Source organism: Mustela putorius, unplaced genomic scaffold, assembly GCF_011764305.1.
Source record: "Mustela putorius furo isolate JIRA1106 unplaced genomic scaffold, ASM1176430v1.1 tig00000765_pilon_pilon_pilon, whole genome shotgun sequence".
NCBI classification, from domain to species: domain Eukaryota; kingdom Metazoa; phylum Chordata; class Mammalia; order Carnivora; family Mustelidae; genus Mustela; species Mustela putorius.
In genome coordinates, this window is record NW_025421470.1 from 7,276,893 (window position 1) to 7,301,831 (window position 24,939).

Sequence of the window (24,939 nt, forward strand, 5' to 3'; positions counted from 1 at the left end):
AAAATAGATAAGGTTATAATAAACCCATCAAAAGTGATAACTTTCAAAAGACACCAGGAATTCAAAAAAAGTAAGACAAAGGAAAATGTATAAAATCTACTTAGCTTTTAGGGAAAAAAGAAATCAAATGATGACAAAAATATCAGCTCCAAAAATACCAAAAAAGCTTCAACAAGAGAAAATAGAAAGCAAAGATTGGCATATGGATGTCAAGATTCTAGTGTCAGAGAGGTTTTGAAAATTGGTCGTGCGTCACCAATTATATATATCCAAGATCAGTGTGACAGATACTCCCTTCCAAAAGCAATGGCAAGTTTTTTTTTTTTTTAATGCCCTAAAAATCTCTTTGCAGTGACTGACTGATCGTGTAGCCATAATATGAGATTTTTAAATTCAGTTCATGATTGGTGACCAAATTCTAATGTCGGAAAAAGAAAGGAAAGATAAAGTTGCATTAAAGCCACTGTGTCTATTCCCATCTCAGAGGTATCTTACACATAAATGTCTTTTCTTCTCATCTCCAGAAAAAGCACAAAGAAGAAACCGCAGCAATGGCCAGGTTGACAGAATCCATGAGTGAGTAACTTGAAATTTATTTTTTTAACTTGAAATTGATTCTTTATTTTTGGTTTTTAATGGGAAACCATAAAATCATGCAAAAAAAAAATCCCTTTCTTCCTGATTATCTAGCTCTCATCTAGTCTTGTGATCACCAAGGCCTATTTCACATATATTATACTGTGTGCTGATGTTACAATATGCGTTACTTGAAATTCTCCTTGTCTGGAGTTGAACTCTGTGCTGAAATTGTTATTCAAAGTATGGGATTTTATTTGTAGGTCTGTGTTGAAACTTGGGACCCACAATAATTCCAATCTGACTCTTAAGAGGTTTAGTTAAAGCAGATATTTCACAGGCTGGGTAACCTAAAGAGAAGAAAGAAAGGTTTGTCACTGTTAAACCTTTCAGGTGTACTTCAGAATTTTAGGATACAACAATTTAAAAATGGAGTGTTTGATGTGGAAGTAGCTGGTAATGATTCAGGTTTGGAATGGATCAGTGGCATAATGCTTTAAGCTCTTCAGTCAAATAAACAGGATACACAAAACATTTTTAAAAGGAAAGAATTAATTATAATAAATCCTTCTGCAAAATGAGAAATACAGTTCCATGCATTGAAGTTTGAATATTAAAGACCATGTGGATATGAAATATAGACAATGCAGTTTCTTCCCTTTGGAAATATACATTTTCCTGGTGATATAATTCATATCTGAAGTTAAAAGGGAAGCTTGGAGACACTTCTTTGTCTCAGTCCATGAACACCTTATTAAATTTGACCTGCATAGTTAACCATTAACCTTGCCCACATTTAACTGGGTCCCTGCTTCCTCCTTCTGCTGTTCCTCAAATCATGAGACTATTAAAATACAAGTGTTCTCCTGTAGCATACTGAATGAATCTCCCCAAAATCTTCCCCCTTCAAGAAAAAGAGTAATGTTAAAAAGATCTTTATGTAGCATATCGTTAATTCCTGGCCCAAAACCATGCATGATTTCATTTATCTTGAGCATTAATTTTAACCATACAAATGGGGATTCCAGGGGCTGCACAACCCCCCCACAATTTACAGGCCTTTCTTCCAATCGTTTCTGTATCAATCCAGCTCTATCTCTGCCCCACCCTTCTTCCTACCTCAAGTCTTGCAGACTACATTTCAAAGCATTTGTGACTTGATTTGAAGAACCCAAAATTGGTTCCCTGTAAGGGAAAGGACCTTAAGTCATGGAATGTGCTCTTCTCAGACTACGAAGGAAATAGTGAGGTGACCAGTATCATCACAAAACTGACAAGTGGGACCGTGGACAACACCAACTTATTCACAATCCACGGCACATTCTCAGATTTAGTTCTAATCTCTAAGTCCAAAGTCACCAGAACAAAAGACCCACTCAAATTCTCTGAATACTAGAAGGATCAGTGGCCTGGAACACAGCATCACTGCCAGTGAATGGAGTCTTGAGTGTGGGAGAAAATTGAACTGCATGGTGTTGCATGTGAGTTGGGATGCTAACAGTTTTCACAATGAGGTCCATGTTAGAAATTGATGTTCTAATTCAGTGGACTTTTCAATTCTTCTAACTGAATTGTAAAACATTAAGGGCACTATAAGAGTCAATATTTTCGACATGGTCAGTATTTCTGATAAAGGTGTCCTAATTTTTCTATCTCTGTGGGATCCTGATGCATTTAAGTTAGAATTCCAACCACCCCCCCAACACCATCACCACTACTGGACTACTAAAGATTTGTTGAGTTCTGGTTTCAGGTTTACCTCTGCAATAATTTTAATGACTTTGACCTATGAATCTATTGGCTTAAGAGAATTCTGTAAAAATTGAATTCCAAACCCTTTTTTTAAATTTTTTTATTTATTTTCAGCATAACAGTATTCATTGTTTTTGCACCACACCTAGTGCTCCATGCAATCCGTGCCCTCTCCAATACCCAGCACCTGGTTCCCCCAACTTCCCACCCCCCGCCCCTTCAAAACCCTCAGATTGTTTTTCAGAGTCCACAGTCTCTCACGGTTCACCTCCCCTTCCAATTTCCCTCAACCCCCTTCTCCTCTCTAACTCCCCTTGAATTCCAAACCCTTGCATAGGTGAAACAGTGGAGCCATTCTTCTAATTTGCTTTGTCTTTATGAAAAAGATTACATGGGTATGTTCAATGCACAAGGAAATTTAGAGAGTGAAAACAGATCTTAGATTCCTACTCAACATTCCAGTTTACTGACCTTTACAAAGGTAAAGAACACTATTATAAAAAAATACCTAATTCTTGTAGGCACCTGTTATGAAAGTTAATCATGCAGTCACCACTAATAAACATTTCATCAAAACTAAACTCATGAATAATGTTACAAACAGCTATAGGTTGATGGTACATAGGAAATCTACAAGGAAGTAAATACATAATTACAAGTAGGGAGATTCTATCAGTAGGCTAAGCAAAGAATTAGCATGCAATTAAGACACAATAAGTTTGATGGGAACATCAAATCCATGGCCACTGGGGAAAAGAGACATAAACAGAACCACAAATGCCCAGGACACAATGCTCTGAATGGTTTTCCAGAGTCAGTAAACACTTTGCTTGTTAATCTGCCAAGCAAAAGCCATCTGGTTACTAGAACATCTCTATGTTTAACCAGAATCAGATGGAGATTCTTCTCCTATCATCATAAGGGGCCAAATGCGATCAATGGGTATTCAAGTACCATGATGGGGATATGGTATCTTCTCCATCTTCTAGACCAGGGATAAGGAATATTTTTTTCTATGTGCCATTAGTCACCACCTCAAAAAAAAAAAAAAAATCTGTGTTCATCTACCAATTCTTTAAAAGGGCAAGCAGAAGACACAATGTTAGCAGATTTTTAAATGTTTAATAAAAGGAAACTTGATTTCATCAAAGCAAGATAACTCTTCAAAATAGTTTTATGCCATATTGTTAAAATGAGGAGGGGGCATGAAAAGGAAGGAAAAAAAAACAGAAAGGAAGAGAAATGGATGTAGAAGGAAGAGGTAGACAGTAAAAGTAGAACTGAGAGAAATACAAGGGAAAAAGTATCTATGAGAAAGACCCAGAGATGGAGCTGTTAAAAAGGAAAGGCACCAAATCACAAGGAGCAAAAGGAGACAAGTAAGCATAAAGCAGAGGAGGTGAGGAGAGGTATTAACAGAGAGAGGCTTAGTGGGGTCTGAAATTAGTGGACTGCACACTTGCATTAACCAGTGTTGGGCTTTCAACTCTTCAAAAGCTATTGATTTTTTACCACTGCCAGTTGACATTTTAGGCTCTGTCTGCATCTTGGAAATGGATATATTCATACTTACACCACCAGAAGCCCAGTTCCAAATGGTTCAAACAAAACCCCACTTTGGAAAAAATTACTCTGAGCTTGCCCATCAGTGACCAGCACTTTACTACCCCAGGCACTAATTGAAACTGAGCTGAGCCTGACCAGTGGAGACTGCCAACCTTGTCTATAAATCAGCATCTGGTGACCCAAACAAGGAAACCACACCCTGCACTGTACTGTTGGTAGAGGTGTCATTGGGGAGGGCAGGGTCTGTCCTGGTCACTGGGATCTAAGTCAGACAGTGACAGTCTGGAAATGTCCAAAGGTGTGCACATGGCCTTGAGGCTCCAGAATCTTGGTCTGTGTGAGGTACCTCTGTAGGTTGTGCTTACATAAGTTTCTGTAGATAATTCACTTCATGGTCAGTGCATGCTCATGTATCATCCCCATACCTCGAGCTCCAGTAAACATGTCAAATACAGCATGGGGAGTCTCACCACATGGGTCCATTCATAATGTGGATTATAACCAAGTATCCACCTTGTGCATGGTGATAGGGTTGCAAGGATGGAACAGGTAGGGACGCTGGCCCTGTTGCCTTCCATGCTGCAGGGCCCTTCCCGGGGCCCCCATCTGGCCCTCTGCTGGCGCCCCACTCCCACCTCCTTCCTGGAAGCAACAGCATGTCAATGCAGTAGCAAATGGTGCCCAGGGCCAGCTGTGTCTCACTCCAATGCTAACCTGGGTTGACTTCCTCGGCTTCCTTTTGCCACCTGCCCACCTCTCTCAGCACATGTTCCCTAAGCATTTCCTCTGCCAGCCATAGGATCCCTTCCAGTCTTCCCCAGGAGCCATCCCATGAGGCTGCACCCACCCTCCCCGCCCCGTTGTCTCTGTGGTTGTCACAACCATCACACAACTGCACAGGAATGACAAGAGCTGCTCATTTTCATTCTCAGATACACAGCTGAGTGCCAACTATGCCCTGAGTAGCTCCAGGGAGGTCCCTCCCAGCCTGGGCAGAGACAAGTGGGCTGTGGTTCCTCCCACTGCCCATAACCAGAGCCAGGGACCTGTTTTGTAGGTGCTTAAAGGTCTTAGCTGTCTGCATTAATGCAGAGGGAATTCCTCCTGGGATGAAAGAAACAGCTCAAATTTAGCCCAGATTTGAAATTGTTTAGTGTCAAAAGAAATGAAGAGTGAGAACCAGCTACAATTACTGCACATGAAATTAGCTCCATTCAAGCGCAGTGTTTTTTTAATCATTTATTCCCTCTTTATGGAGATGCTATCATAACCCTGGCATTGTGTTAAGGTGTGGAATGACCAAAACACAGGGTCCCTGCCTACATCATGTGCAGCGTTTTGGGGAGGCAGGAAATTCACAACCGCCATGCAGAGCAACAAACACATCCTGGCAGAGGCTGCTGGACAAACATTGCCATTTGGAGGCAGATGTCCAGCCAAGATCTCCCTCCAAGGACTTCCATAAAGGTGCCCAAAGGGTGTGCAGATGCCACCAGGCAGCCGGTGGGCATGTGAGTGCCAGGACCTGCATCCAGCACAGGGAAGGACAGAGGTGTGAGGATGTGGCCCATGGGGGGGAAGAACAAGGTGTCAATGTGGCCTCAGCAAGGAGCTGGGGCAGGGACACAGCAGATGGCTGGGCACATGAGCCAGTCGGACGGTGAACAAGGGTGCAGCTTGGGTTTCTCCTATGGGGGAGGGGCAGCACTTAAGATTTTTAAGCAGATCAGCCTTTTAGAAAGATTGCCAAAGACCTCACTGCGCGCACTTCTGATCCGGGCAAGGGCAGACAGAGGCAGCCAGGAACTGGGACTGCAGACGGGGGCAGACCAGAATGTGTGAAAGAGGCGGTGATCAGATGTGACGGACAGGAGAAGGGGGAATGTGGGGATGCAGCACAGGCTTTGAGCTTTGGGAAGGGAACAGGTGGAAGCTTCCAGGAGCCCCCAGTGCTGGAAATGCCCACAGGAGAAGGAGTGATTTGAGGTGTTGATGATGCAATGGGTTCAAATTTGAAGGTACTGAGCTGAGGAGATGTACCCTAGTAGGGCACAGGCTCCAGCTGTTCGGAGTTTCTTTATCAACATGGTCAGTGTCCTCTCTCTCAGGGGTGCAAATGGGCAGCCGTGAACGTGTCGGGAGTGACCAGGATTTCTGCCACCCAACAGGTGCCACCCAACACACACACACCCACACACACACACACACCCAAATGTGCACACATGTGTATTTATTGCTCCTCCGTGCCACATGTCCACACTGGTCAGGCCTGCACTGGGCACTTCAGAATCACCCAGATGTTCTATCTCCTCTTGTGGCTTCAGGTTCACCGCTATGATAGTGAGATCATGACATATCAACACTACACCTTAGAATTCCACCCGGAAGTGACACGTGTCACTTCTACTCTCATTGCATTAGCCACAAGCCAACACCACACCCAACTTCCAAGATGGAAGGGGTGCTTGGAGGGAAGATGTACGGCCAGCTCTAACCAAAGATGGAGGGTCTGAATGAACTGTATGGTGGAAATGTTGAGAAGCCAGAATGAGAGGCAGGGAGACAACTCACTGCCAAGCAAAGGCAGGGGCCCACCCTCACCCTAGGTCATGGGGATGGAAGAAGGTGGCATCTGGGAGCTGCACAGGAGATGGGATTGCTGCCAGACGTTCCTCCTGAGGCCTAGAGGAGAAATAGAAATATCCTGAAGAAGTATCTTCGAAAAGGAAATGCGGATGGGAACAGCCAAGACAGAGAATTCAGGAAAGTAGGTACTGGAATTTTCCTTGAGATCTCTTGCCCCTTGGTTCCAGGGTTCCAACGAGAGGGAGAATGGAAGCAGGATCCCCCTTCATGTTCAGCCCATGTGGCCTCTCCTGCTTGCTGGGATATCATAAGCCACTTACCACGGTGGAGAAAGCGCCCACCTACCCTCTCAGACAAGTCGTTTCCAATGACCCAGGCCAGACCCTCTTGGGCAAGGTGTAGGATTTTAGCAGAATGTATCACACTTCTGCAATCCCCTACCCCATGGGAAGGGACCAAAGTTACAGGTCCAGGCAGACACGGCACACCGGCTTGGCCTCCACTCATGGCCGGCCCAGACCTCGCAGCAGGACTGGGTGTCAGGGGCCATGGAGGACAGGTCAGGTGGGGCAGACCTGTTCTTGTATGAAGCCGCTGGGGTGCTAAATGCCACTTTATCCTCAGAGAATAAGGCTCCACGGGAGCCACCAGATAGTGCTTTTTAAGGCACACCTTCTCCTTTCCAATAAAACTCAGACACCTCGAGATCTGTCCCCGAAGCTCACACTCACACAGGAAGTCACAGCATCATCTCACAAGGGACCAATTTAAAGTCCAGCTCCTTGTTCCTGACTCCTCAGTCCTGCCATTACAAGGTCTGTATCACGCTTCATTACTTCATTCTCTAAATGAGCTCCTCAGTGAAAGCCAGTGAGGCAAGCATAGCTGCCTCTAGACCAAGGCAAAGGGTCTTCCTAACAGGGAATTTTCGGGTCTCTGTGAAGCCCCAGCCCTCGGCCTCCAGCAGCCCTCTCTAGCAGTGTGCCTTCAGCGCCTCCTGGTTGCCTTACCCTTCCTCCTCTTCTCATCTGCCTCCCTCTGTGACAGAGGGTGTGTGTCACTGTGCCCGTCTAGTATCTCCTCTCGACTCTCCTCCGCTAGTTCCCCAGCTCCCCTCCTTTCATATCTCCCAGCCTCCTGGGCGGATAGGGAGCCCGCCTCAGCCCCTCCTGCAGGTGCACGATGCTGAGGAGCTACAGAGCTGGGTGTGGGCTGGCACTCACACCCTTGCCGAACTAAGCCACTCAACCATGTGCTTCTGGGGGTAGGTTCTGGAGGCCCAGCCTCGAAGCCGGTTCTCTCATTCTCCCTTAACCCTGGGAGCTACAGCATAACCCTAAACAACTCACCCAGTCACACTCGCCAGATTGGCTTTGTCATCTCGACTAGTAACTCGGACTGATAAAGGCTGACCTATAGCACGACGGGAGGGAGCCTCAAGGGTGGATACCAAGAGGGCCCAGCTCCAAAGGGAGCAAAATGTAGATCTATGTGGAAGTTTAGGTTGCACATTCGGTCTCCAGGCAATATATACCATCTCAGTCCCACCACTAGGCAGAAAAGCTTCCTTTGATCCAAAGCCGAAGACAGTCAGCAGGCGTTTCCCTGTCTGTGTTCCTCGGAAAAGCTGTTATTTTTTTTTTTTTTTCCACTATGAGGCACGTGCTTGTCCTTACTGGAAAGCGTCTTTCAAATTCAAAGATAATTGCTCTCTAGCTGAGATCAGGGGCGTGTTCAGTGGAATCAGAGCTCCTAGCTCCGAGGCCAGAGGGCCAGGAACGGACTTTAGTCCTCCTCCTGCTTAGCGGTCTGAGCCTGGTCTCCACGGGGGTGGGTTCTTGGCCCCCCCTCCCCCCCCCCTGTCCCCTAAGGTGGGACTTGTGCTCCTGTGATCTCCATCTGCCTCTCACTGCAGAGCCTGCCTCCAACAATCGGCTCCTCCCTTGCCATCCCCGGAACAGCCTGTCCTGGAACAGCCTATAATTTAAAGGATTTCGCTGGTGGAAACACACAGCAATGTTCAAAATGGCAAAGTGAGGATAGGGTGCCCGACATTTGTATAAGTTGTTACTGGTCTTGGTTCCTGTGGAAATGGGGCTAGACCTGTTTTCTCAAGCTTATTTCCGTCCAAGATCTCAGAGGTCACTTTGACCCCTATCTTCTGGTGAATGTCAGACTTGGTCACCAAGACACTCTTCCCTGACCCCTGTGCCTCCTCTCTGGCAACAGAAACACTGTGGCTCGGGTTTCTCAACTTGGGCACCATTCACATTTGGAGCTGGGTAATTCTTTGTTGTGAGGTTTTGTGCCTGGTGGGGTGTCTAAGAGCACCTTTACCTCAACTCACCAGACGCCAGTAGCACCTTCCCCCAGTTGTGACAACCAGTGTCTTCAGATATTCCCTGATTTGGCCTAGGGAGAGGCTGGGAATCACTGTTCTAGGTAAAAGCAGGAGGAAGGTGAAACAGACACTAATTACTTTTCTTCCACAGCAATGGTGGGATTTGCTAGTGGACCGCAGACCCTCCTGAGACTTTGGTCTCCAGTGTCTGTCCATGCCCCAGCTTCCCACCACTACTTGCTTAATGCAGGAGTGGTCGACCTGAGCCACTCCTGGAGGCCACCAAGAGAGTCTGTCTGCCTGGGCTGCCTGACTTTGGGGACAACCAAGCCATTTGTATTCCTCTTTTATTGATGATGCAATTGAGTCTCAGAAAGATGGAGTGATTTTTCCACTAGTGTTCAGGAGGAGAGCAAGAAATACAACAGCTCTCGGCACTGGCAGAAACTGGAGGGGTGGAAAGTGGGCAGGGGAGGAGCTGGAGACGAGAGTTCTTCTGGAGACTACCAGGGGTGTCCTTCTTTCCAAACCGCAGTTTTTAGGACCTCCCCCTGGACTCTCTTAATAATAATTTTTCTCCCTCACTTTGTCTTTCCAAGCCATTGGTGGCGGAAAGCCCAGCTCTGGGGCAGCCACATCCTCTCTGACCTTCTTCACTGGTTTCCATTTGTCGCCATCTCAGGGGGCACCAGTGTCATTGGCATTTCACTGGAGTGGCTTCCTCCCTTGTTTAGAATCACGGGGACTTTGTTCCTTTCACAGAAGGTAATCACACACAAGGCAGATGTTGGAGGCATGAGTCACCATGGCAACTTGGAGTCAGCTGCCCAAGCCAGGCTGCTATCCCCATCCGCTGCAGCCACAAACAACCAAAACTCTTTACCTCTGTCTTCTCTTCCAATTCACACATGCGCAGCAACAGGCTGTGCTCCTCAGGCCCTCTTTGCCCAGCCATTGGGGTGCTCAGATGACATCCCAGAGCTATGAAAGAGCCATGGCTCCCACTCAAGACCCAAGGGCTGAGCTACTGGTCCAAGATGGGGACCCAGATCCCAGAGGGAATGGGAAACACACCCACCCCCACTTGCCCTTGCTCCAGCCCAAACTAAAAGAGTAAACAAATACATTTTTAAACTCTCTTCTCTCACACTTCCTCCCTCGCCTCCTGCCTCCCACCAAATGCCACCCCGTCTCACTGTCCTTCCCCTCCCTCCTCCCACATGCTGCCACCTGGCTCCAAGAGCCTGCTCCAGCCTCCCACCACCTGCCACCGGCTCATGATCCTTCCCTCCCCCCTCCCACCGCTCCCCATTCTCCCTCCCCCCCATCAACTGCTCTGCTAACAACAGGTCTCATTAAGGAAGACAGAGGGGGAATGAAAGGATGTGTCTCCCCAGGGCTGGGTCACCCCAAGGCAGGCTGTGGGGTTGGAAGTGAGGGTCCCAAGCTTTTTTCTCAGGCTGCAGAGCAAAGAGTCCCCTGCCCAGAGATGTGGCCATGAGGAAGGCTGGAATGTAAGGGACAGATGCCCAATTATGGGCAACCAAGAGTAGGAGAATGTGAGTGTGTGTGTGTGTGTGTGTGTGTGTGTGTGTGGTCTGTGCATGTTTTCGATAGCCTGAGATAAGGCACTGGAGATGTGAGTGAGCAGATAATAGGAGGGAGCAGTGGAGAATAGTGAATTCTATAGGCTCCAGCTTGAAAACAGAGCACCAGGACTGGCAGGGGACCCTGCCCATGACAAGTGCACAGTGTTTTCTCATACCCGGATCGATGTGATCTCTTGGGCAAAGGAATTTGCTTTTTACCTTGTGCAGCCCTCTTTGCTTCACTGATATTCCCAGGGAAGGGAACCCACTGGTCCCCGCTGCGGGTCTGCTGTCCCTCCCACTCTCAGCCCTGCTCTCCCTCCTGATGACAAGCTGGGACAGGCTGTGGGCTCATCACTTCCCGCTGCCTCCCTGAATTTGTCTGGGGAGGGGAGGCCTGGCTTCTGGCACTGGGGAAGACTAAAATCAGGTGAAAGTTGGTGGCACCTAGTGGTAGCAAGTCACTTCCAAGACCTCACCAAGTCTTGGCTCCACCAAGAGGAAAGAGCTAAGGGAGTCAGCAGTAAAAACATTGCTGCCTACATTTCTCGTGCGCTTTTCTGCTTTGATTTAATCTCCCTCACAAGATATTAAATTTCAGACTCAAAGGCTTTAAGAGGAAGGAGGCATCTTGATTTTAAATATTGACTCAGAGAATTGCTTTGCAGCCCAGAACTGCATTTATAAAAGTTTCCACACAATTAACAAACATCCCTGACATGCATGCGGGGTCCCATTGTGATCCCTGGCACTGCTGAATCTGACTGCACCACATCCTAGCCATGAACCCACTGGCATATTACCCATTCTTCTCTGCAACTGAGCATAGCGACCACCCGACACTGTTTTAATAATGTGCACAGAATTAAAACTATGTATGTGCATGCGCGCGCGCAGGTGTGTATACACACAAACTAATATGTATATTTATGTACATAATATATTATATAATGTCTATAAATAATTGCATTTAAATATGAATCCACATGTGTAAGTTAATAGGTACATTGAAAGTTTATATATATGTAGAATATATGTTCTTATACTGAAAGCTAACCTAAAAGCATTTAGCATTTAACAAAGCAGTTGTCCCACAAAAGGTACTATTATCGCCATATCTCATTTAACTCTTCTCTAGCTGTTATAAGTATATTTATATTGTCCATTTTCATCACCTTGTACTATATCCAAGTCTCTTAAAAAAAATCAAGGATTATGACACGGCTCTATGATTTTATAAATTGGCATTAGGTACTAAAAATTTCTTATTGAATGATTTGGACTACTTGGAGGGTTTTAATATGCGGTGTTTGTTACCTGTGTTACATCTGTGCCCAACACGTGACCTTATGAGATTCTCCTTATGGGCTTCGTTGCTGTACATCAGTACTCTTTTCAACTCAATCTACAGACTCTTCCCTCCCATTATCATCTGGAACAGATGTGATATTGATGGTGTCCACCCCCTGGACTCATACAATCCAGCTCTCAAATTTAAGAGAGAGAAAACTCACTTTTGATTTTCTGAAGTCAAACCCAAACCAAACGTCACTCCCTTCCGGGTCACTAGGGATGTTTTTCCCTAAGTATTTATTTAACTCAGATCATGGTTCTAGTTCTTACCTAGAACTACATGTCCAGTGAAATCAAAGAAAAGAACCCAATGATCTGTGTGCCCTGAGTGCTAAATAATCCCTTTCCCTAGATAATTTTCTCCTCCAAGTTGCTAAGCCCTAGCCTGCAGGGATAGGCCTTTTCTGCTTTCTAGCACACAAGAATGTTCTCAGTTAGATAATGGTTAGGAAGAAACAAGTCTGGATTTTTCTCCTAAATCCAGGATGCTGGTCTGGATTTTCTTTTTTTTTTTTTAATTCAGAATGCTCTTCTCTTGTATATGTTCCAAATTCTCTTTCCTTGGCTTTAATGAAGGGAAAGGTGTCAGACGCATCTCCAAAACTCTCCCATGGAGAAGGTTTTTTTACGATCCTTTCCTGTCAAACTTATAAATATCACTCTGTGGCCACTGAGGAAAGAAGAAATAATTTCTTGGAGAAATCGAGTTGCATTCCTCAATTACTTTGCATGATCTTTCTCTGCATCCTCTTAAAAAAATAATCTGATTTTTAATGTAAATCAAAAGTGAGTCCATTACAAACAATTAACCAAGTAATAGTGAAGAGCTTACCAGTAGGCACCATGAGTGTATGTGGAGGGTGAGGTAAGCTATAAGAGCTCTTGTCTTGTCATAAGAAAGTAAGTGACAAAATTCCAAGTGAGTGGGGGATACCAGCAGACCCCACCTTTGATTTTTTTTTTTTAAACCATAACACATCAGATGAAGTACAACTCAACTACATACTTGTTGGAGGAACCAAGTGTACGTTGTGATTTACCAAAGACAAGATCATCCACAAGGATAACTTTGAACCTACTCGCTGTCAAACAAAATGGTAACCATTTGCTCATTTCTGGGCTTGAGTATTATTGACCCCAGAATTTCTCAACACAGAAGCTGAGATGTGAGACAGGAGAGACTCATTTGTGGAAGTCCAAGAAGGCTTCAGGAAATCTGGGCCTTGGAGAATGGACAAGCTTTCTTAAGGAGAGAAGAAAGGGTTACAGTGCTGTAGGTTAAGGGGGTGTGGAGAGCAAAGGGGGTGGACATGAGGTGGGTAGTCCTTCTCTTGGAGAGCACAATGGAGGCAGAAGAGCACAGGGGTGTCTGGAAAACAATGATCAGGATGTATTGACAAAAGCTGGATATTTTAAGTAGAGAGTTAAAGTCTAGGAACAATGGATGGGGTCAGTGAGGCATTGATTGTTGGATAAGAAGTTTGTAAATTATCTGACAGACCAACATTTGCTGAAGTATATTCCTCAGGACATTAGTCCCATGACATCCTTGAAATCAATTTTTAAAAAGTAGAGTTGAGGGGCGCCTGGGTGGCTCAGTGGGTTAAGCCGCTGCCTTCGGCTCAGGTCATGATCTCAGGGTCCTGGGATCGAGTCCCACATCGGGCTCTCTGCTCAGCAGGGAGCCTGCTTCCTCCTCTCTCTCTCTCTGCCTGCCTCTCTGCCTACTTGTGATCTCTCTCTGTCAAATAAATAAATAAAATCTTTAAAAAAAAAAAAAAAGTAGAGTTGATGCAAGGTGTTGGTGACGCAATTATTTCAGGAAGAACATGTCCCTCTGCTTGAGATTTCCAGTGCCTACCAGTATTAAAAAAGCTCTAAGGTGCCCATAGTAAAGAAATCAGCCTAACTTCTGCAGTAGGGTGAAAAATGGACATCCAGAAGAGATCCACATCATAATCCCTGAAGCTGTGAATGTTACCTTGTATAGAGAAAAAGTACAAGGAGGTCTTGGCAAATGTAATTAATCTGAGATTCTTGACTTGGGTAGATTATCCTTCATTACCCAGATGGGCCATGACATGTGCACTCCTGGGAAGAAGTCTGGGGGAGATCTGACGTCACACAGCAGAGCTGGCAGTGTGAAGACAGAATAGAGAGATTGGGAGGTGCTTGCCGTAAAGACCGGGGTAATGCAGCCACAGTCCAAGTAGCCCCTAAAGGCTGGGAGAGGGAAGGAGGAGAGTGCAGAGGGAGCGTGGCAATGCTGATGCCTTGCTCTCAAGATCTCTCAGCTCCAGAACTGTGGAGAAGCCATCACTGTTGGTTCGTGCCACTCAAGTTTGGGTAAATTGTTACGGCAGCCCCAGGAAATGAACACAAGAGAGATAGTAGTTGAAGGACTGCTCTGCTTCTGAATTACATTTGTCTAACAGCTATATCATCATAAAGATTATAAAGGTGTCAAACATGGCATTAAAAAAAGATTTGGCTAGTAGGAAATGCAGTAAATGTATCAATTGGGAATTTTGAATTTTCCTGACACTCACTGACCCTCTAAGTTGACCAGAACCAAAATATTCGCTATTTTGTACAAGAGCCTCATTTTGATGTCAATTCTAATGGAGTAATTTGCGCTGTTATATCAGACATAGCTGAAATGTTCATTTAAAAATGGCTTTGACTCTGTGGCCCCTAGGCAGAGCGGCCATCCCTCAGGGAACCTAAGACCAGTAGAGGGTTTTATTCTAAAACAGAAATTAATCCACGGAGACTTGTTCTTTGAGAAGTCTCCCACGGTCTTTGAGAGCCCGCTCTGGCAAAGCTGTGGACTCCTACGTCGGAAGGAAGGAAAGACATTTTCTTAGGTGAAGCATCCTCTCAGCAAAAGCCTGCTTCTCAATACTGGGGAGGAAAAGACCGTTAAGGACTTTCTTTGGACAGACAAAAACAATCGTGCTTTAGAGGCTATGAAGCAGAAGACTCTGCAGGCTTTCAGAAATGAGAGCTCCCAGGTTGTAGAGGCCCTGGAGCTGGTCCAGGGATGCTGGCTACCAAGTGGGGTCTGGCAGAGGGAACCAGGCACCTGGCTGCACCCTGCTTTCCCACCCATAAGGAGTGGGGTGACTGCTACATTCTGACAAACTCTTCATTGTGAAAGAAGTCTAAGGGCCACTCCCCAACTCCCAGACCTTCCATAATGAGAGACTTGTCATCGTCCATGTGCATCTGGGTTGTTTTCACAAACGCTTCTCAAAAGGCAAATTCAGGGCACCTGGTTCACCCAGGTATAGTAGCAGGAGGTCACAGTAGTTCAAAAGATCTCATCTGAAACACTGTGAGTGATGCACATTTTTAACAAACAGGTGTGACAGTTTCTTGTGTATCGATTCTCCCCTCGGTCTGAATCCTAGTACTGACTCAGATATGCAATCTTATCTCTGGTTGCTCCTGACCTATGCTAGCCTAAAGAGGTCTTTAAAATGATAATGGCAGGTGCCTCCTTAGCACAGTAGATAGCACTGTCAGTCTCATAAAATGATAATGGCTGTATGATAATATAATTCTAATCCAATGTTATTACAGTAAAACTCTGTCATTCAGCATTTCTTTTTTTTTTTAAAGATTTTATTTACTTATTTGACAGAGAGAAATCACAAATAGGTGGAGAGGCAGGCAGAGAGAGAGAGAGAGGGAAGCAGGCTCCCTGCCGAGCAGAGAGCCCGATGCGGGACTCGATCCCAGGACCCTGAGATCATGACCTGAGCCGAAGGCAGCGGCTTAACCCACTGAGCCACCCAGGCGCCCTGTCATTCAGCATTTCTTGTGTATTTGTTGTGTCTGCCCTTTTGCTGGAGGACATGGACCCTATCTATGGAGTAGAATTTACTAGTTGATTAACCAAATCCAACTAACTAGAATCTTCCCATACCTATATACGATACATTTGGGGAAAATAAGAAAATGACAAAGAAAGAAGTAATCATCATGTACCCCTAGCAGTGTGGGCATAAATATTTCTTAATATTCTAAAAACAGAAAATTTGTTTAAAAATAATAAAATAATGACTCTCTGATGAGGAGTAACTTCCTGGTTAAGCACAGGGTTTCTTTTTGGGGTGATGAAATTATTTTAGAACTAATAGTGGGAATGGTCAAACATTACAAATATATTAAATGCTACTGTATTGTTCACTTTCAAATGGTTCATTTTATGTTATATGACTTTCACTTCAATTTTTAAACATTAAGTTACTTTCCATATTATGTTGTGGTGTACTGGGGACAAAATAAATTTAGCCATGTCTTCATAAAACTGTGCAACAGAACAGTCCGTAAGCCAACAAATCACTGTGTGAGACAATCCTCTAGGTGGCCATACCGGTTGATAAAACAAAAGTATTTCCAGAAAATTCCATGCGTCCCATCAGTTTATGACCTTCTCAGTTGGAGTATCCATTTCCGAGTCTGGACTGCTTGAAGTCTTTCCCTTAAATATGAAGCCCTCAAAATGCAAAGATTAGATCCTTCAATTCCCTAGGGACCATAGTTCTTTCCATAAGATAAAAATATCATGTAATTGATAAAGACACTGAGGTAAATAAACTACTGGATAATTATTGTTGAGGTTGGAGGTGCAGGTGGGCAGGCAGGGGTGGACAGAAAAAGCAAACCTGAACCAGAAGACTCCAAATTTCTATGTTGAGGGAAACATTTTTTACATAAAACTCCAAGTTGGGAAACTCAGAATCAAAGGATAAAAATAATTAAGACTGCCATTTTGAAAATGGGCAGAACTCATGTGTCATGATATTTTGATGTATTTTGGCAGGAATCTGGGAAAATCATCAGATAAAGGATTAGGTACTTATCAACAATGCTAGAGGGAGAATGACAAACTTGTCAATGACAACACAAAGCAGCCTGTGCTTGATGCTGGGGAAATAAGAGCAAACATCAGGAGTGACTCGTCCTGTCAACTATGCATAACTGTCTTGTAATGAATCTGGTCTTTGTCCCTGAGTCCTGGCCCAGAGTTTCCTGAGTAATGAATATCTTTGCTCTGACAATGAGGTGACTCTTGATGAGCCCCTAGGTAGCTTCAGGTTGGGAGCTGCTCCCCTAAAATACCAGGCCTGATCTGAGTGGGGAGATGGGGCTAGAGATTGAATTCGTCATGTAGTCAATGATTTCATAAGCTCAATGGAGCTTCCTGGTGGAATAAGACCTTGACATCCCAGGACAGTGATGTGCCCTAACTTTCCAAAGAGGGGGCATGGAAGCTCAGCTCTCCCAGCTCTCTCCATTATTCCTTTATAATAAAACTGAAATAGCAAGTATAGTGCTTTCCTGAGTTCTGTGAATCATTCTAGCAAATCATCGACTCTGGAGGGGGTCATGGGAACCCCAGAATTTATAGCTACTAGTGTAGTCAGGAATAAAGATAAAAAGTGCAGGTGGTCCGGGGGGCCCCAAAATGTGGCTGGCCTCTGAAAAAAAGGGCAACACTGTAGACAACTGAGCGCTTAACTTGTAGGGTCCAATGGCATAGCCAGGTGGTTAGTGGAAGAATTGAATTGCAGTACACCCAGTTAGAGTAGAAACAGGTTTTAGGTTTTTTTTCTGGGAATCTTCAGATTTTTTTTAAGTTTTTATTTAAATTCCATTTAGTTAACATACAATGTAATATTGGTTTCAGGTGTACAGTATGGTGATTCAACACATCCATACATCCCCTGGTGCTCATCACAAGTGCACTCTTTAATCCCCATCACCTATTTAACCCATTCCCCCCACCCCACCGCCCCTCTGGTAACGCACAGTTTGTTCTCCATAGTTAAGAGTCTGTTTCTTGCTTTCTCTCGCGCACTCTCTCCTTTTTTTCACTCTGTTTATTTGTTTTGTTTCTTAAATTCCACATATAACTGAAATCATATGGCATTTGTCTCTCTCTGATTGACTTATTTTGCTTAACATTATACTCTCTAGATCCATCCATTTTGTTGCAAATGGCAAGATTTCATATTTCTTTATGGCTAATATTCCATTAAACACACACACACACACACACACACATCTTTATGCATTCATCAGTTGATAGACACTTGGGCTATTTCCATAATTTAACTATTATGATATGCATGTATCCCTTTGAACTGGTATTTTTGTATTTTTTTAAGATCTTAATTATTTTTATTTGTAAGAGAGGGTGAGTGTGATGGAGAGAACATGAGCTGGGGGAGGGACAGAGGGAGAGGGAGAAGCGGACTTCCTACCAAGCAGGAAGCCTGACACAGGGCTCCATCCCAGGGCTCCAGGACCACAACCTGAGAAGAAAACAGAGGCTTAACTGGCTGAACCACCAGGCTTCCCTATTTTTGTATTCTTTAGGGAGGTACCTAGTAGTGTAATTGCTGGATCATAGTGTAGATCTAATTTTAACTTTGAGGAAGCTCCATGCTATTTTCCAGAGCATTTACATGTCTTCTTTAGAGCAGCTGTACCAGTTTGCATACCCACCAACAGTGCAAGAGTGTTGCTCTTTCTCCACATCCTGGCCAACATCTGTTCTTTCTTTGATTGTTGATTTTAGCCATTCTGACAGGCATGAGGTAATAACTCATTGCAGTTATCATTTGCGTTTCCCTGATGATAAGTGATGTTGAGCATCTTTTCCTGTACCTGTTGGCCATTTGTATGTCTAAGTGCCTTTTCATGACTTCTGCCCATTTTTAATTAGATTATTTGTTTCATGGGTGTTTAAGTTGTATCAGTCAGTTCTTTATATATTGTGGATACTAACCCTTTACCAGATCTGCAGTATCTAGCCTTTTACTAGTATCTGAAAGTATCTCATCCCATTCTGTAAGTTGCCTTTTAGGTCTTTTTATATTGCATTATTTTTTTATTTAACTTTATTTTGTCAGTGTTCCAAGATTCATTGTTTATGCACCACACCCAGTGCTCCATGCATTGCATGCCCTCCTTAGCACCCACCACCAGGCTCACCTAAACCCCTCACCCCCCACTCCAAAACTCTGTTTGTTTCTCAGAGTCCACAGTGTCTCATGGTTCATCTCCCCCTCCGATTTCCCCCAATTCACTTTTCCTTCTCCTAATGTCCTCCATGTTACTCCTTATGCTCCACAAGTAAGTGAAACCCTGTGATAATTGACTCTCTCTCCTTGACTTATTTCACTCAGCATAATCTCCTCCAGTCCCGTCCATGTTGATACAAAAGTTGGGTATTCATCCTTTCTGATGGAGGCATAATATTTCATTGTATATATGCACCATATCTTCTTTATCCATTCATCTCTTGAAGGCATCTTTGCTCTTTCACAGCTGGGAGACTGTGGCCATTGCTGCTATGAACATTGGGGTACAGATGGCCCTTCTTCTCACTACATCTGTATCTTTGGGGTAAATACCCAGTAGTGCAATTGCAGGGTCATAGGGTAGCTCTATTTTTAATTTCTTAAGGAATCTCCACATTGTTTTCCAAAGTGGCTGCACCAACTTGCATTCCCACCAACAGTGTAAGAGGGTTCCTCTTTCTTCACAACCTCTCAAGCACTTGTTGTTTACTGTCTTGTTGATTTTGGCCATTTTAACTGGTGTAACGTAGTATCTCAATGTGGTTTTGATTTTAATCTCTCCCTGATGGCTAATGATAATGAACATTTTTTCATGTGTTGTTAGCCATTTACATGTCTTCTTTGGAGAATTGTCTGTTCATGTCTTCTGCCCATTTTTTGACATGATTATCTGTTCTGTATGTTTTGAGTTTGAGGAGTTCTTTATAGATCTTGGATATCAGCCCTTTGTCTGTAGTATCTTTGTAAATATCTTCTGCCATTCTGTGGGCTGCCTCTTTGTTTTATTGACTGTTTCCTTTGCTGTGCAGAAGCTTTTGATCTTGATGAAGTCCCAAAAGTTCATTTTTGCTGTTGTTTCCTTTGCCTTTGGAGACACATCTTGAAAGAAGTTGCTGTGGCCAATGTTATGTTATAAGTTTTATATTTATCTATTTTGTGCTTATTATATAATCCTTATTTTATATGTCATATTTCAATTTGCCCCTCACCAAACAAGGTGAAAAGCATGCTTCAACAGATAAAATTCTAAAATTTTGGGAGCCAAAACAAGAATACCTATTTCAGAATTAAAGTAATTTATTTTCATTCAGACTTATGAATTCTGATAGATTCCTAATGCAATTTTTGGCTCTTTTTTTGTCAAGCAGAAGAAATATTACTCCTATTCACATGAAATTAGGAAGGTAGGTGGGTTTTTTAACCTATTTTTCCTCTCATCATTTATTCCAGATTTTTCTGGTAGGAAAATTACTTAGAATTTAATTAATGCCTTCTTAGTAAACTGGCTTTCTTGACAGCCAAATGTAAAAGATAAATGAATCAACTTTCAGCAATTTTAAAAGGCATACCCTCATTCTTTTAGGAGCCTTTACTTATATCAGAATGAGTAACATTCTGATGAAATGAAAGGCCAAACTTAAGAAGCCCCATAGATTTATGAAAAAGCATAACCACATAATTTTATAATTATACAAATTGACCCTTGTTAAGGGTTGACCCTTGAACTACACATGTGTTAGAGTCATCAACCCCCACCCCTTGACCATACACAGTTGAAAATTCACATATAACTATTGATTCTTCTAAAACCTTATGAATAGCCTGCGGTTGACCAGAAGACTTGCCAATTAACACATATTTTGTGTGTGTTGTATGTGTTGTATAGTATACTGCATTCCTACAATAAAGTCAGCTAGAGAGACATGAATGTTACCAAGAAAACCAGAAGGAAGAGAAAATACATTCAGAGCACTATACTGTATTTATTGAGAAAAATCTGTGCATGAGTGGACCCATGCAGTTGAAACACGTAGTGTCCAAGGGTCAATTGGAGTAAATTATTTAATAGGGGATATAGCTTCAGACAAGATTTTCCATAAAAACACATTTCCTTTCAAATTTGTCACATAGAATTTCAATCTACAAACATTCTCAAACTGCAATCTCTTGCCATGACCACTTTAATAAGCACTTACCATGGTTCAGCTTACAATTTTCCTACTTTACAATGGTGCAAACACAATGTGCATTCAAAGAAACCAGACTTTGAGTTTTGAATTTTGTTCTTCATGCCAATAGGAGATACCACCAAAGCAACCATTCTGTTCTTCACTTTCAGTGCAATATTCAATCAATTCCATGAGATGTTCAACCCTTTATTATCAAAAAGGCTTTGTGTTACACTATTTTGTCAAACTGCAGATTAATATACGTGTTCTGCGCACAGTGAGGGTGGGCTGGGCTAAGCTGTAGTGTTCAGTAGGTTAAGTATATTAAGTGCATTTTCAACTTATGAGATTTTCAACTCCTGATAGCTTTCTTTTTTTTCTTTTTTTTTTAAATGTTTTATTTATTTATTTGACAGAAAGAGAGAGACCACAAGCAGGCAGAGAGGCAGGCAGAGAGGGGGGGCGGAGAAGCAGGCTCCCCTCTGAGCAGAGAGCCCAATGCAGGCTTTGATCCCAGGACCCTGAGATCATGACCTGAGCCAAAGGTAGAGGACCAATCCACTGAGCCACCCAGGTGCCCCTCCTGATGGCTTTCTTGGGGTATAACCCTATTATATGTTGGAGACAGGTAACAATGGTGTTTAAATGCCAGGAGTAAATGAATCTAAGAAGCAAACAAAAGAACAACCTTCCATTTTGAGGCAATGACATTCTGAGGTCAGTTCTAAAATCACAGACAACTTAGCACAATTTGCTTCTCAAATGATCTCATCCTCCATTGTTTTCCCAGAGAAATGGTCCAGGGAAAATGTCAAATTAAAAGGTCAAGTTGAAAAAAAAATTGGAATCTTTCACTAGTTGCTGCCAAAAGGATCCAGAACAACAAAAGGAACTATAAACAAACACTTAGCCATAACCACTGAAGGCAAATATCCGGTTGTCCCAGGGTGGGTAAGATCACGTGATTTGAAAAACCGTTCAAATATTCAGACAATGATAATACAAAGAAAGCTTTAATATTAACAGTGAGGTAAAACAGGCCTGTGAATAATGCCTGTGGATTTAATTTTTTCACCTCATCTAATATCTGTTTTATCCCATCTCTTAATACTTATAAGTTTCAAACAGACCTTGGAAGTCTCATACCCAACACTTTAACTCTCTTATCAGTGGGATGCATGACGATCCCTGTCAGAAACAGGTTGAATATCCCTGTCAGATTGATTATATATTGTTTAGAGCCTTAATACCCATCCTCTAATGGGTAAAACTTAGGAAGAGGTGACAGAAAGGTTAAAAAAAAAAATCGGGAATATTTCTCTCAAAATCACCTCCCGTCTTTCAGTGAACTGAAAAATATCACTGTGACAAAAGAACAAGGGAAAGCCCATTAGGACCACACAGGAGACCCAAAAAGCAATGGGGTAAGGGGCAGGGGTCTTAGCACTATGGAAAAATTATGATTTGAAATTGGCCGTATTGTAGGTCACCACAGAGACCTGCATTCAGTGGCATGATGGGAGGTAGTGAGCCCATTCGGAGTTACATGACAGTCAGAACTTGTGCACACTGAAGCTCCCATAAAGTAAAAACATGGAATTCCCTCCTCATTCAGATGCCTCTGGCTAATTAGGAGTCCCGAGGAAGGGGCACTGCCTTCGAAAATGGCATGTTGTGTGTTCTATGAAGGGCCTCGTCAGCTCCCGCCCACCTTTCAGATGATGCATTCCACACAGCAGAGGCCGATGGATTGAGAGGCTGGTTTCCATGGAGATGTTCTGCAGCTTTGCTGGTATTCCCTGCAGAAGAGAAAGAAACTGCCCCAGTGCTCAGCGTGTGCACACATACAAACACGCCCGCACACACACTCTTCTCAGCTACACAAACTGGCTATATATAGCAAGAAATATAAGGTAACTGAAAGGGGCAACTGGAGTTTGAAAAATAAGGACACGATTGGGGGATGTTTTGCAGGAAACCGACTTTTTTCTTTTTTTTTTTTTTTTTAAGCTTCTGTAAGCTTTCGATGGTGTGTTTGACTAGGGATGAAAGGAGGTTGCCATTTTGTCTGCATCCTGGGCTCAGGCAGATGGGCCTTCTACAAAGATCGCTGTACCCAAGTGGGCAAGATTTCTCTGAGGGCTGAAGGGCCTGGCCTGGTGAGGAGTTAAAACCCAATCCCATTACCCCACCATGCAGGGAGCCAGGGAGACGACGGGATCACTTCCCAGAGTAATTGTGCGCATCAACATATCCATATTGGACCAGAACAACAGCCATGGTCAACAATCCCTCCCAGGGCGTTCTGGGGGTTTATTATCAACAGATTTGGAAAGAGCTGTGCACAGCCTGAAGGGAATTTCTGGCCTGTGGTAGAAACACCCTTGCTTTCTCCATAGAGAAAATGCTTTAGGGAAATGAAAGAACATTTCCCCTTTTATTTGGGATTCTGGTCTCCCATGGCCTCAGCACCACGGTGAATTAGCTGTGTAACTTTAGAAAAGTTACTTGACCTCTCTGTTTCACCATCTGGAAAACAAAATTAATGAATTAGTATGTGTATGGCACTTAGCATGTATCAGGGGCTTTGCCAAGCACTTTATCTTCCCATTAATTCATCACAACAATCCTCTGGGATGAATTTGGTGTTATCCTTGTACTATGGGTGAGAATACAAAAGCACAGAGCAGTTAAGAAACTTGCTCAAGATCACACAGCTAGGAAGGAAAAGTCAGGATTCAAACCCAAGCTGTAACCCCAGCTGCTTAGCCTTCACACCATAGCACCTTGTGTAGTGCTAAGAGTACTAAATCATTTTTATTCTAAGTGTCTCACGTGCATTCATGTATTTCATCTCAACAATACTATGAAGTCAGTGCTAACAGGCTTTCAGATGAGGAAATGGAGACACAAAGAAGGAACATAATTTGCCCAAAGCTATACAGCTAGAAATTGAGGGCACTGGGATTTGAGCTCATGCATTCAGGCTGGAGAGCAACTGGAACCGAAAATCCCAAAGAGTGGCAGAAGAAACCTTTTAGAAACATATGTGGCCAGTGGCCAGGTCCGAGATACATCTCTTGGGTTCAGCACATTTGTGTGAGTTAGCCTGGGCAGATGGGCAGCTTGCCTTTCTCTGGACCGAAGCTCTAGGCCAGCATTGAACAGAGTGACAAGGCCCCCACCCCGCACCTCCACACTCTCCACCCTAAGCATAAATGGTACCTTCTGCATCCCTTCCTGTTGGGGGATCCATGGTCAGCAGATTTCACTGTAAGCGCCACCAAGGAGCCCCCTCTGCCAATCAGCACCACCCTGTCCCCACCCCCGAGATCCAGGCCAGAGCTACCTGTTTCCAGCATCGAGAGTACTTTGTAACCTCAGACAGTTCAAGGATTCCCACAAGAGAGTTAGGGGAATGCATTATGACAAACAGTTAAACCAGCTTGATCCCTAAACGTCTCATTTGTGATCACCACAGCATACATTCACACTGAATAAGAACAACACGGATACGGACTGGAAAACCAGTTATTTTATCTCCAGAACTTAGTACACAGAAGTGTCCTCAAACCCGTGACGTAACTTCTCCCCCACTCTCCAGGAGGTATTTTAGAGTTGACTGTCACAAATTTAGGGCAATCTCCTAAAACATCGGGAGCCTCATCTCTCTCTGGTCCCTGAGGCAGTGCCCAGCCCAGAGCAAGGGTCTGAAGGTATTCTGGGAAGGGCTGGTACTGGGCTTCCAGCCCCTGGGTACTCCCTGGAGACCCTCTAGAAGTCCAGGTGGGGAAGCCAGTGCTACTCTGGGCTTGGCCTCTGCACCTGGCTTTGTCCCCTTCAGAGGTCTACATGGCCACCACCTTTTTCTGTGGTCACCTCAAATAAGGAAGCAGGGGACGAGGACTGGAGGTGGGCATGCAGGAACCAGAGCCCAAGTTCCCCAAGATACCCAGCCCCCTCCTCGCTTTGCCTTTGCTCCTGCTGGGGACTCATCACCACCTTCTAGTGCCATATGTAAGGGGTCCATCTGGCCCCTGTGAAACACCTGAACTATTCTGACACACTGTGTGTGCTCATGTTTTTTACATGGGGAAGGCTGAAGCCAAGGAAGGGCTCAAAGCTTTTAT

At 43.9% G+C, this 24,939-nt stretch overlaps 1 protein-coding gene across 1 annotated transcript in view; it reads left to right on the top strand.

Annotated features, from left to right (window-relative positions):
- Positions 1–24,939, top strand: part of KCNJ6 (potassium inwardly rectifying channel subfamily J member 6) — a 271,735-nt gene that overhangs the window by 82,002 nt on the left and 164,794 nt on the right. Inside the window, exon 2 of the mRNA XM_004762159.3 lies at positions 525–576. Within this exon, the coding sequence (XP_004762216.1) occupies positions 552–576 (25 nt within the window). The 5' untranslated portion in view covers positions 525–551. The remainder of the gene's footprint in view (positions 1–524; positions 577–24,939) is intronic.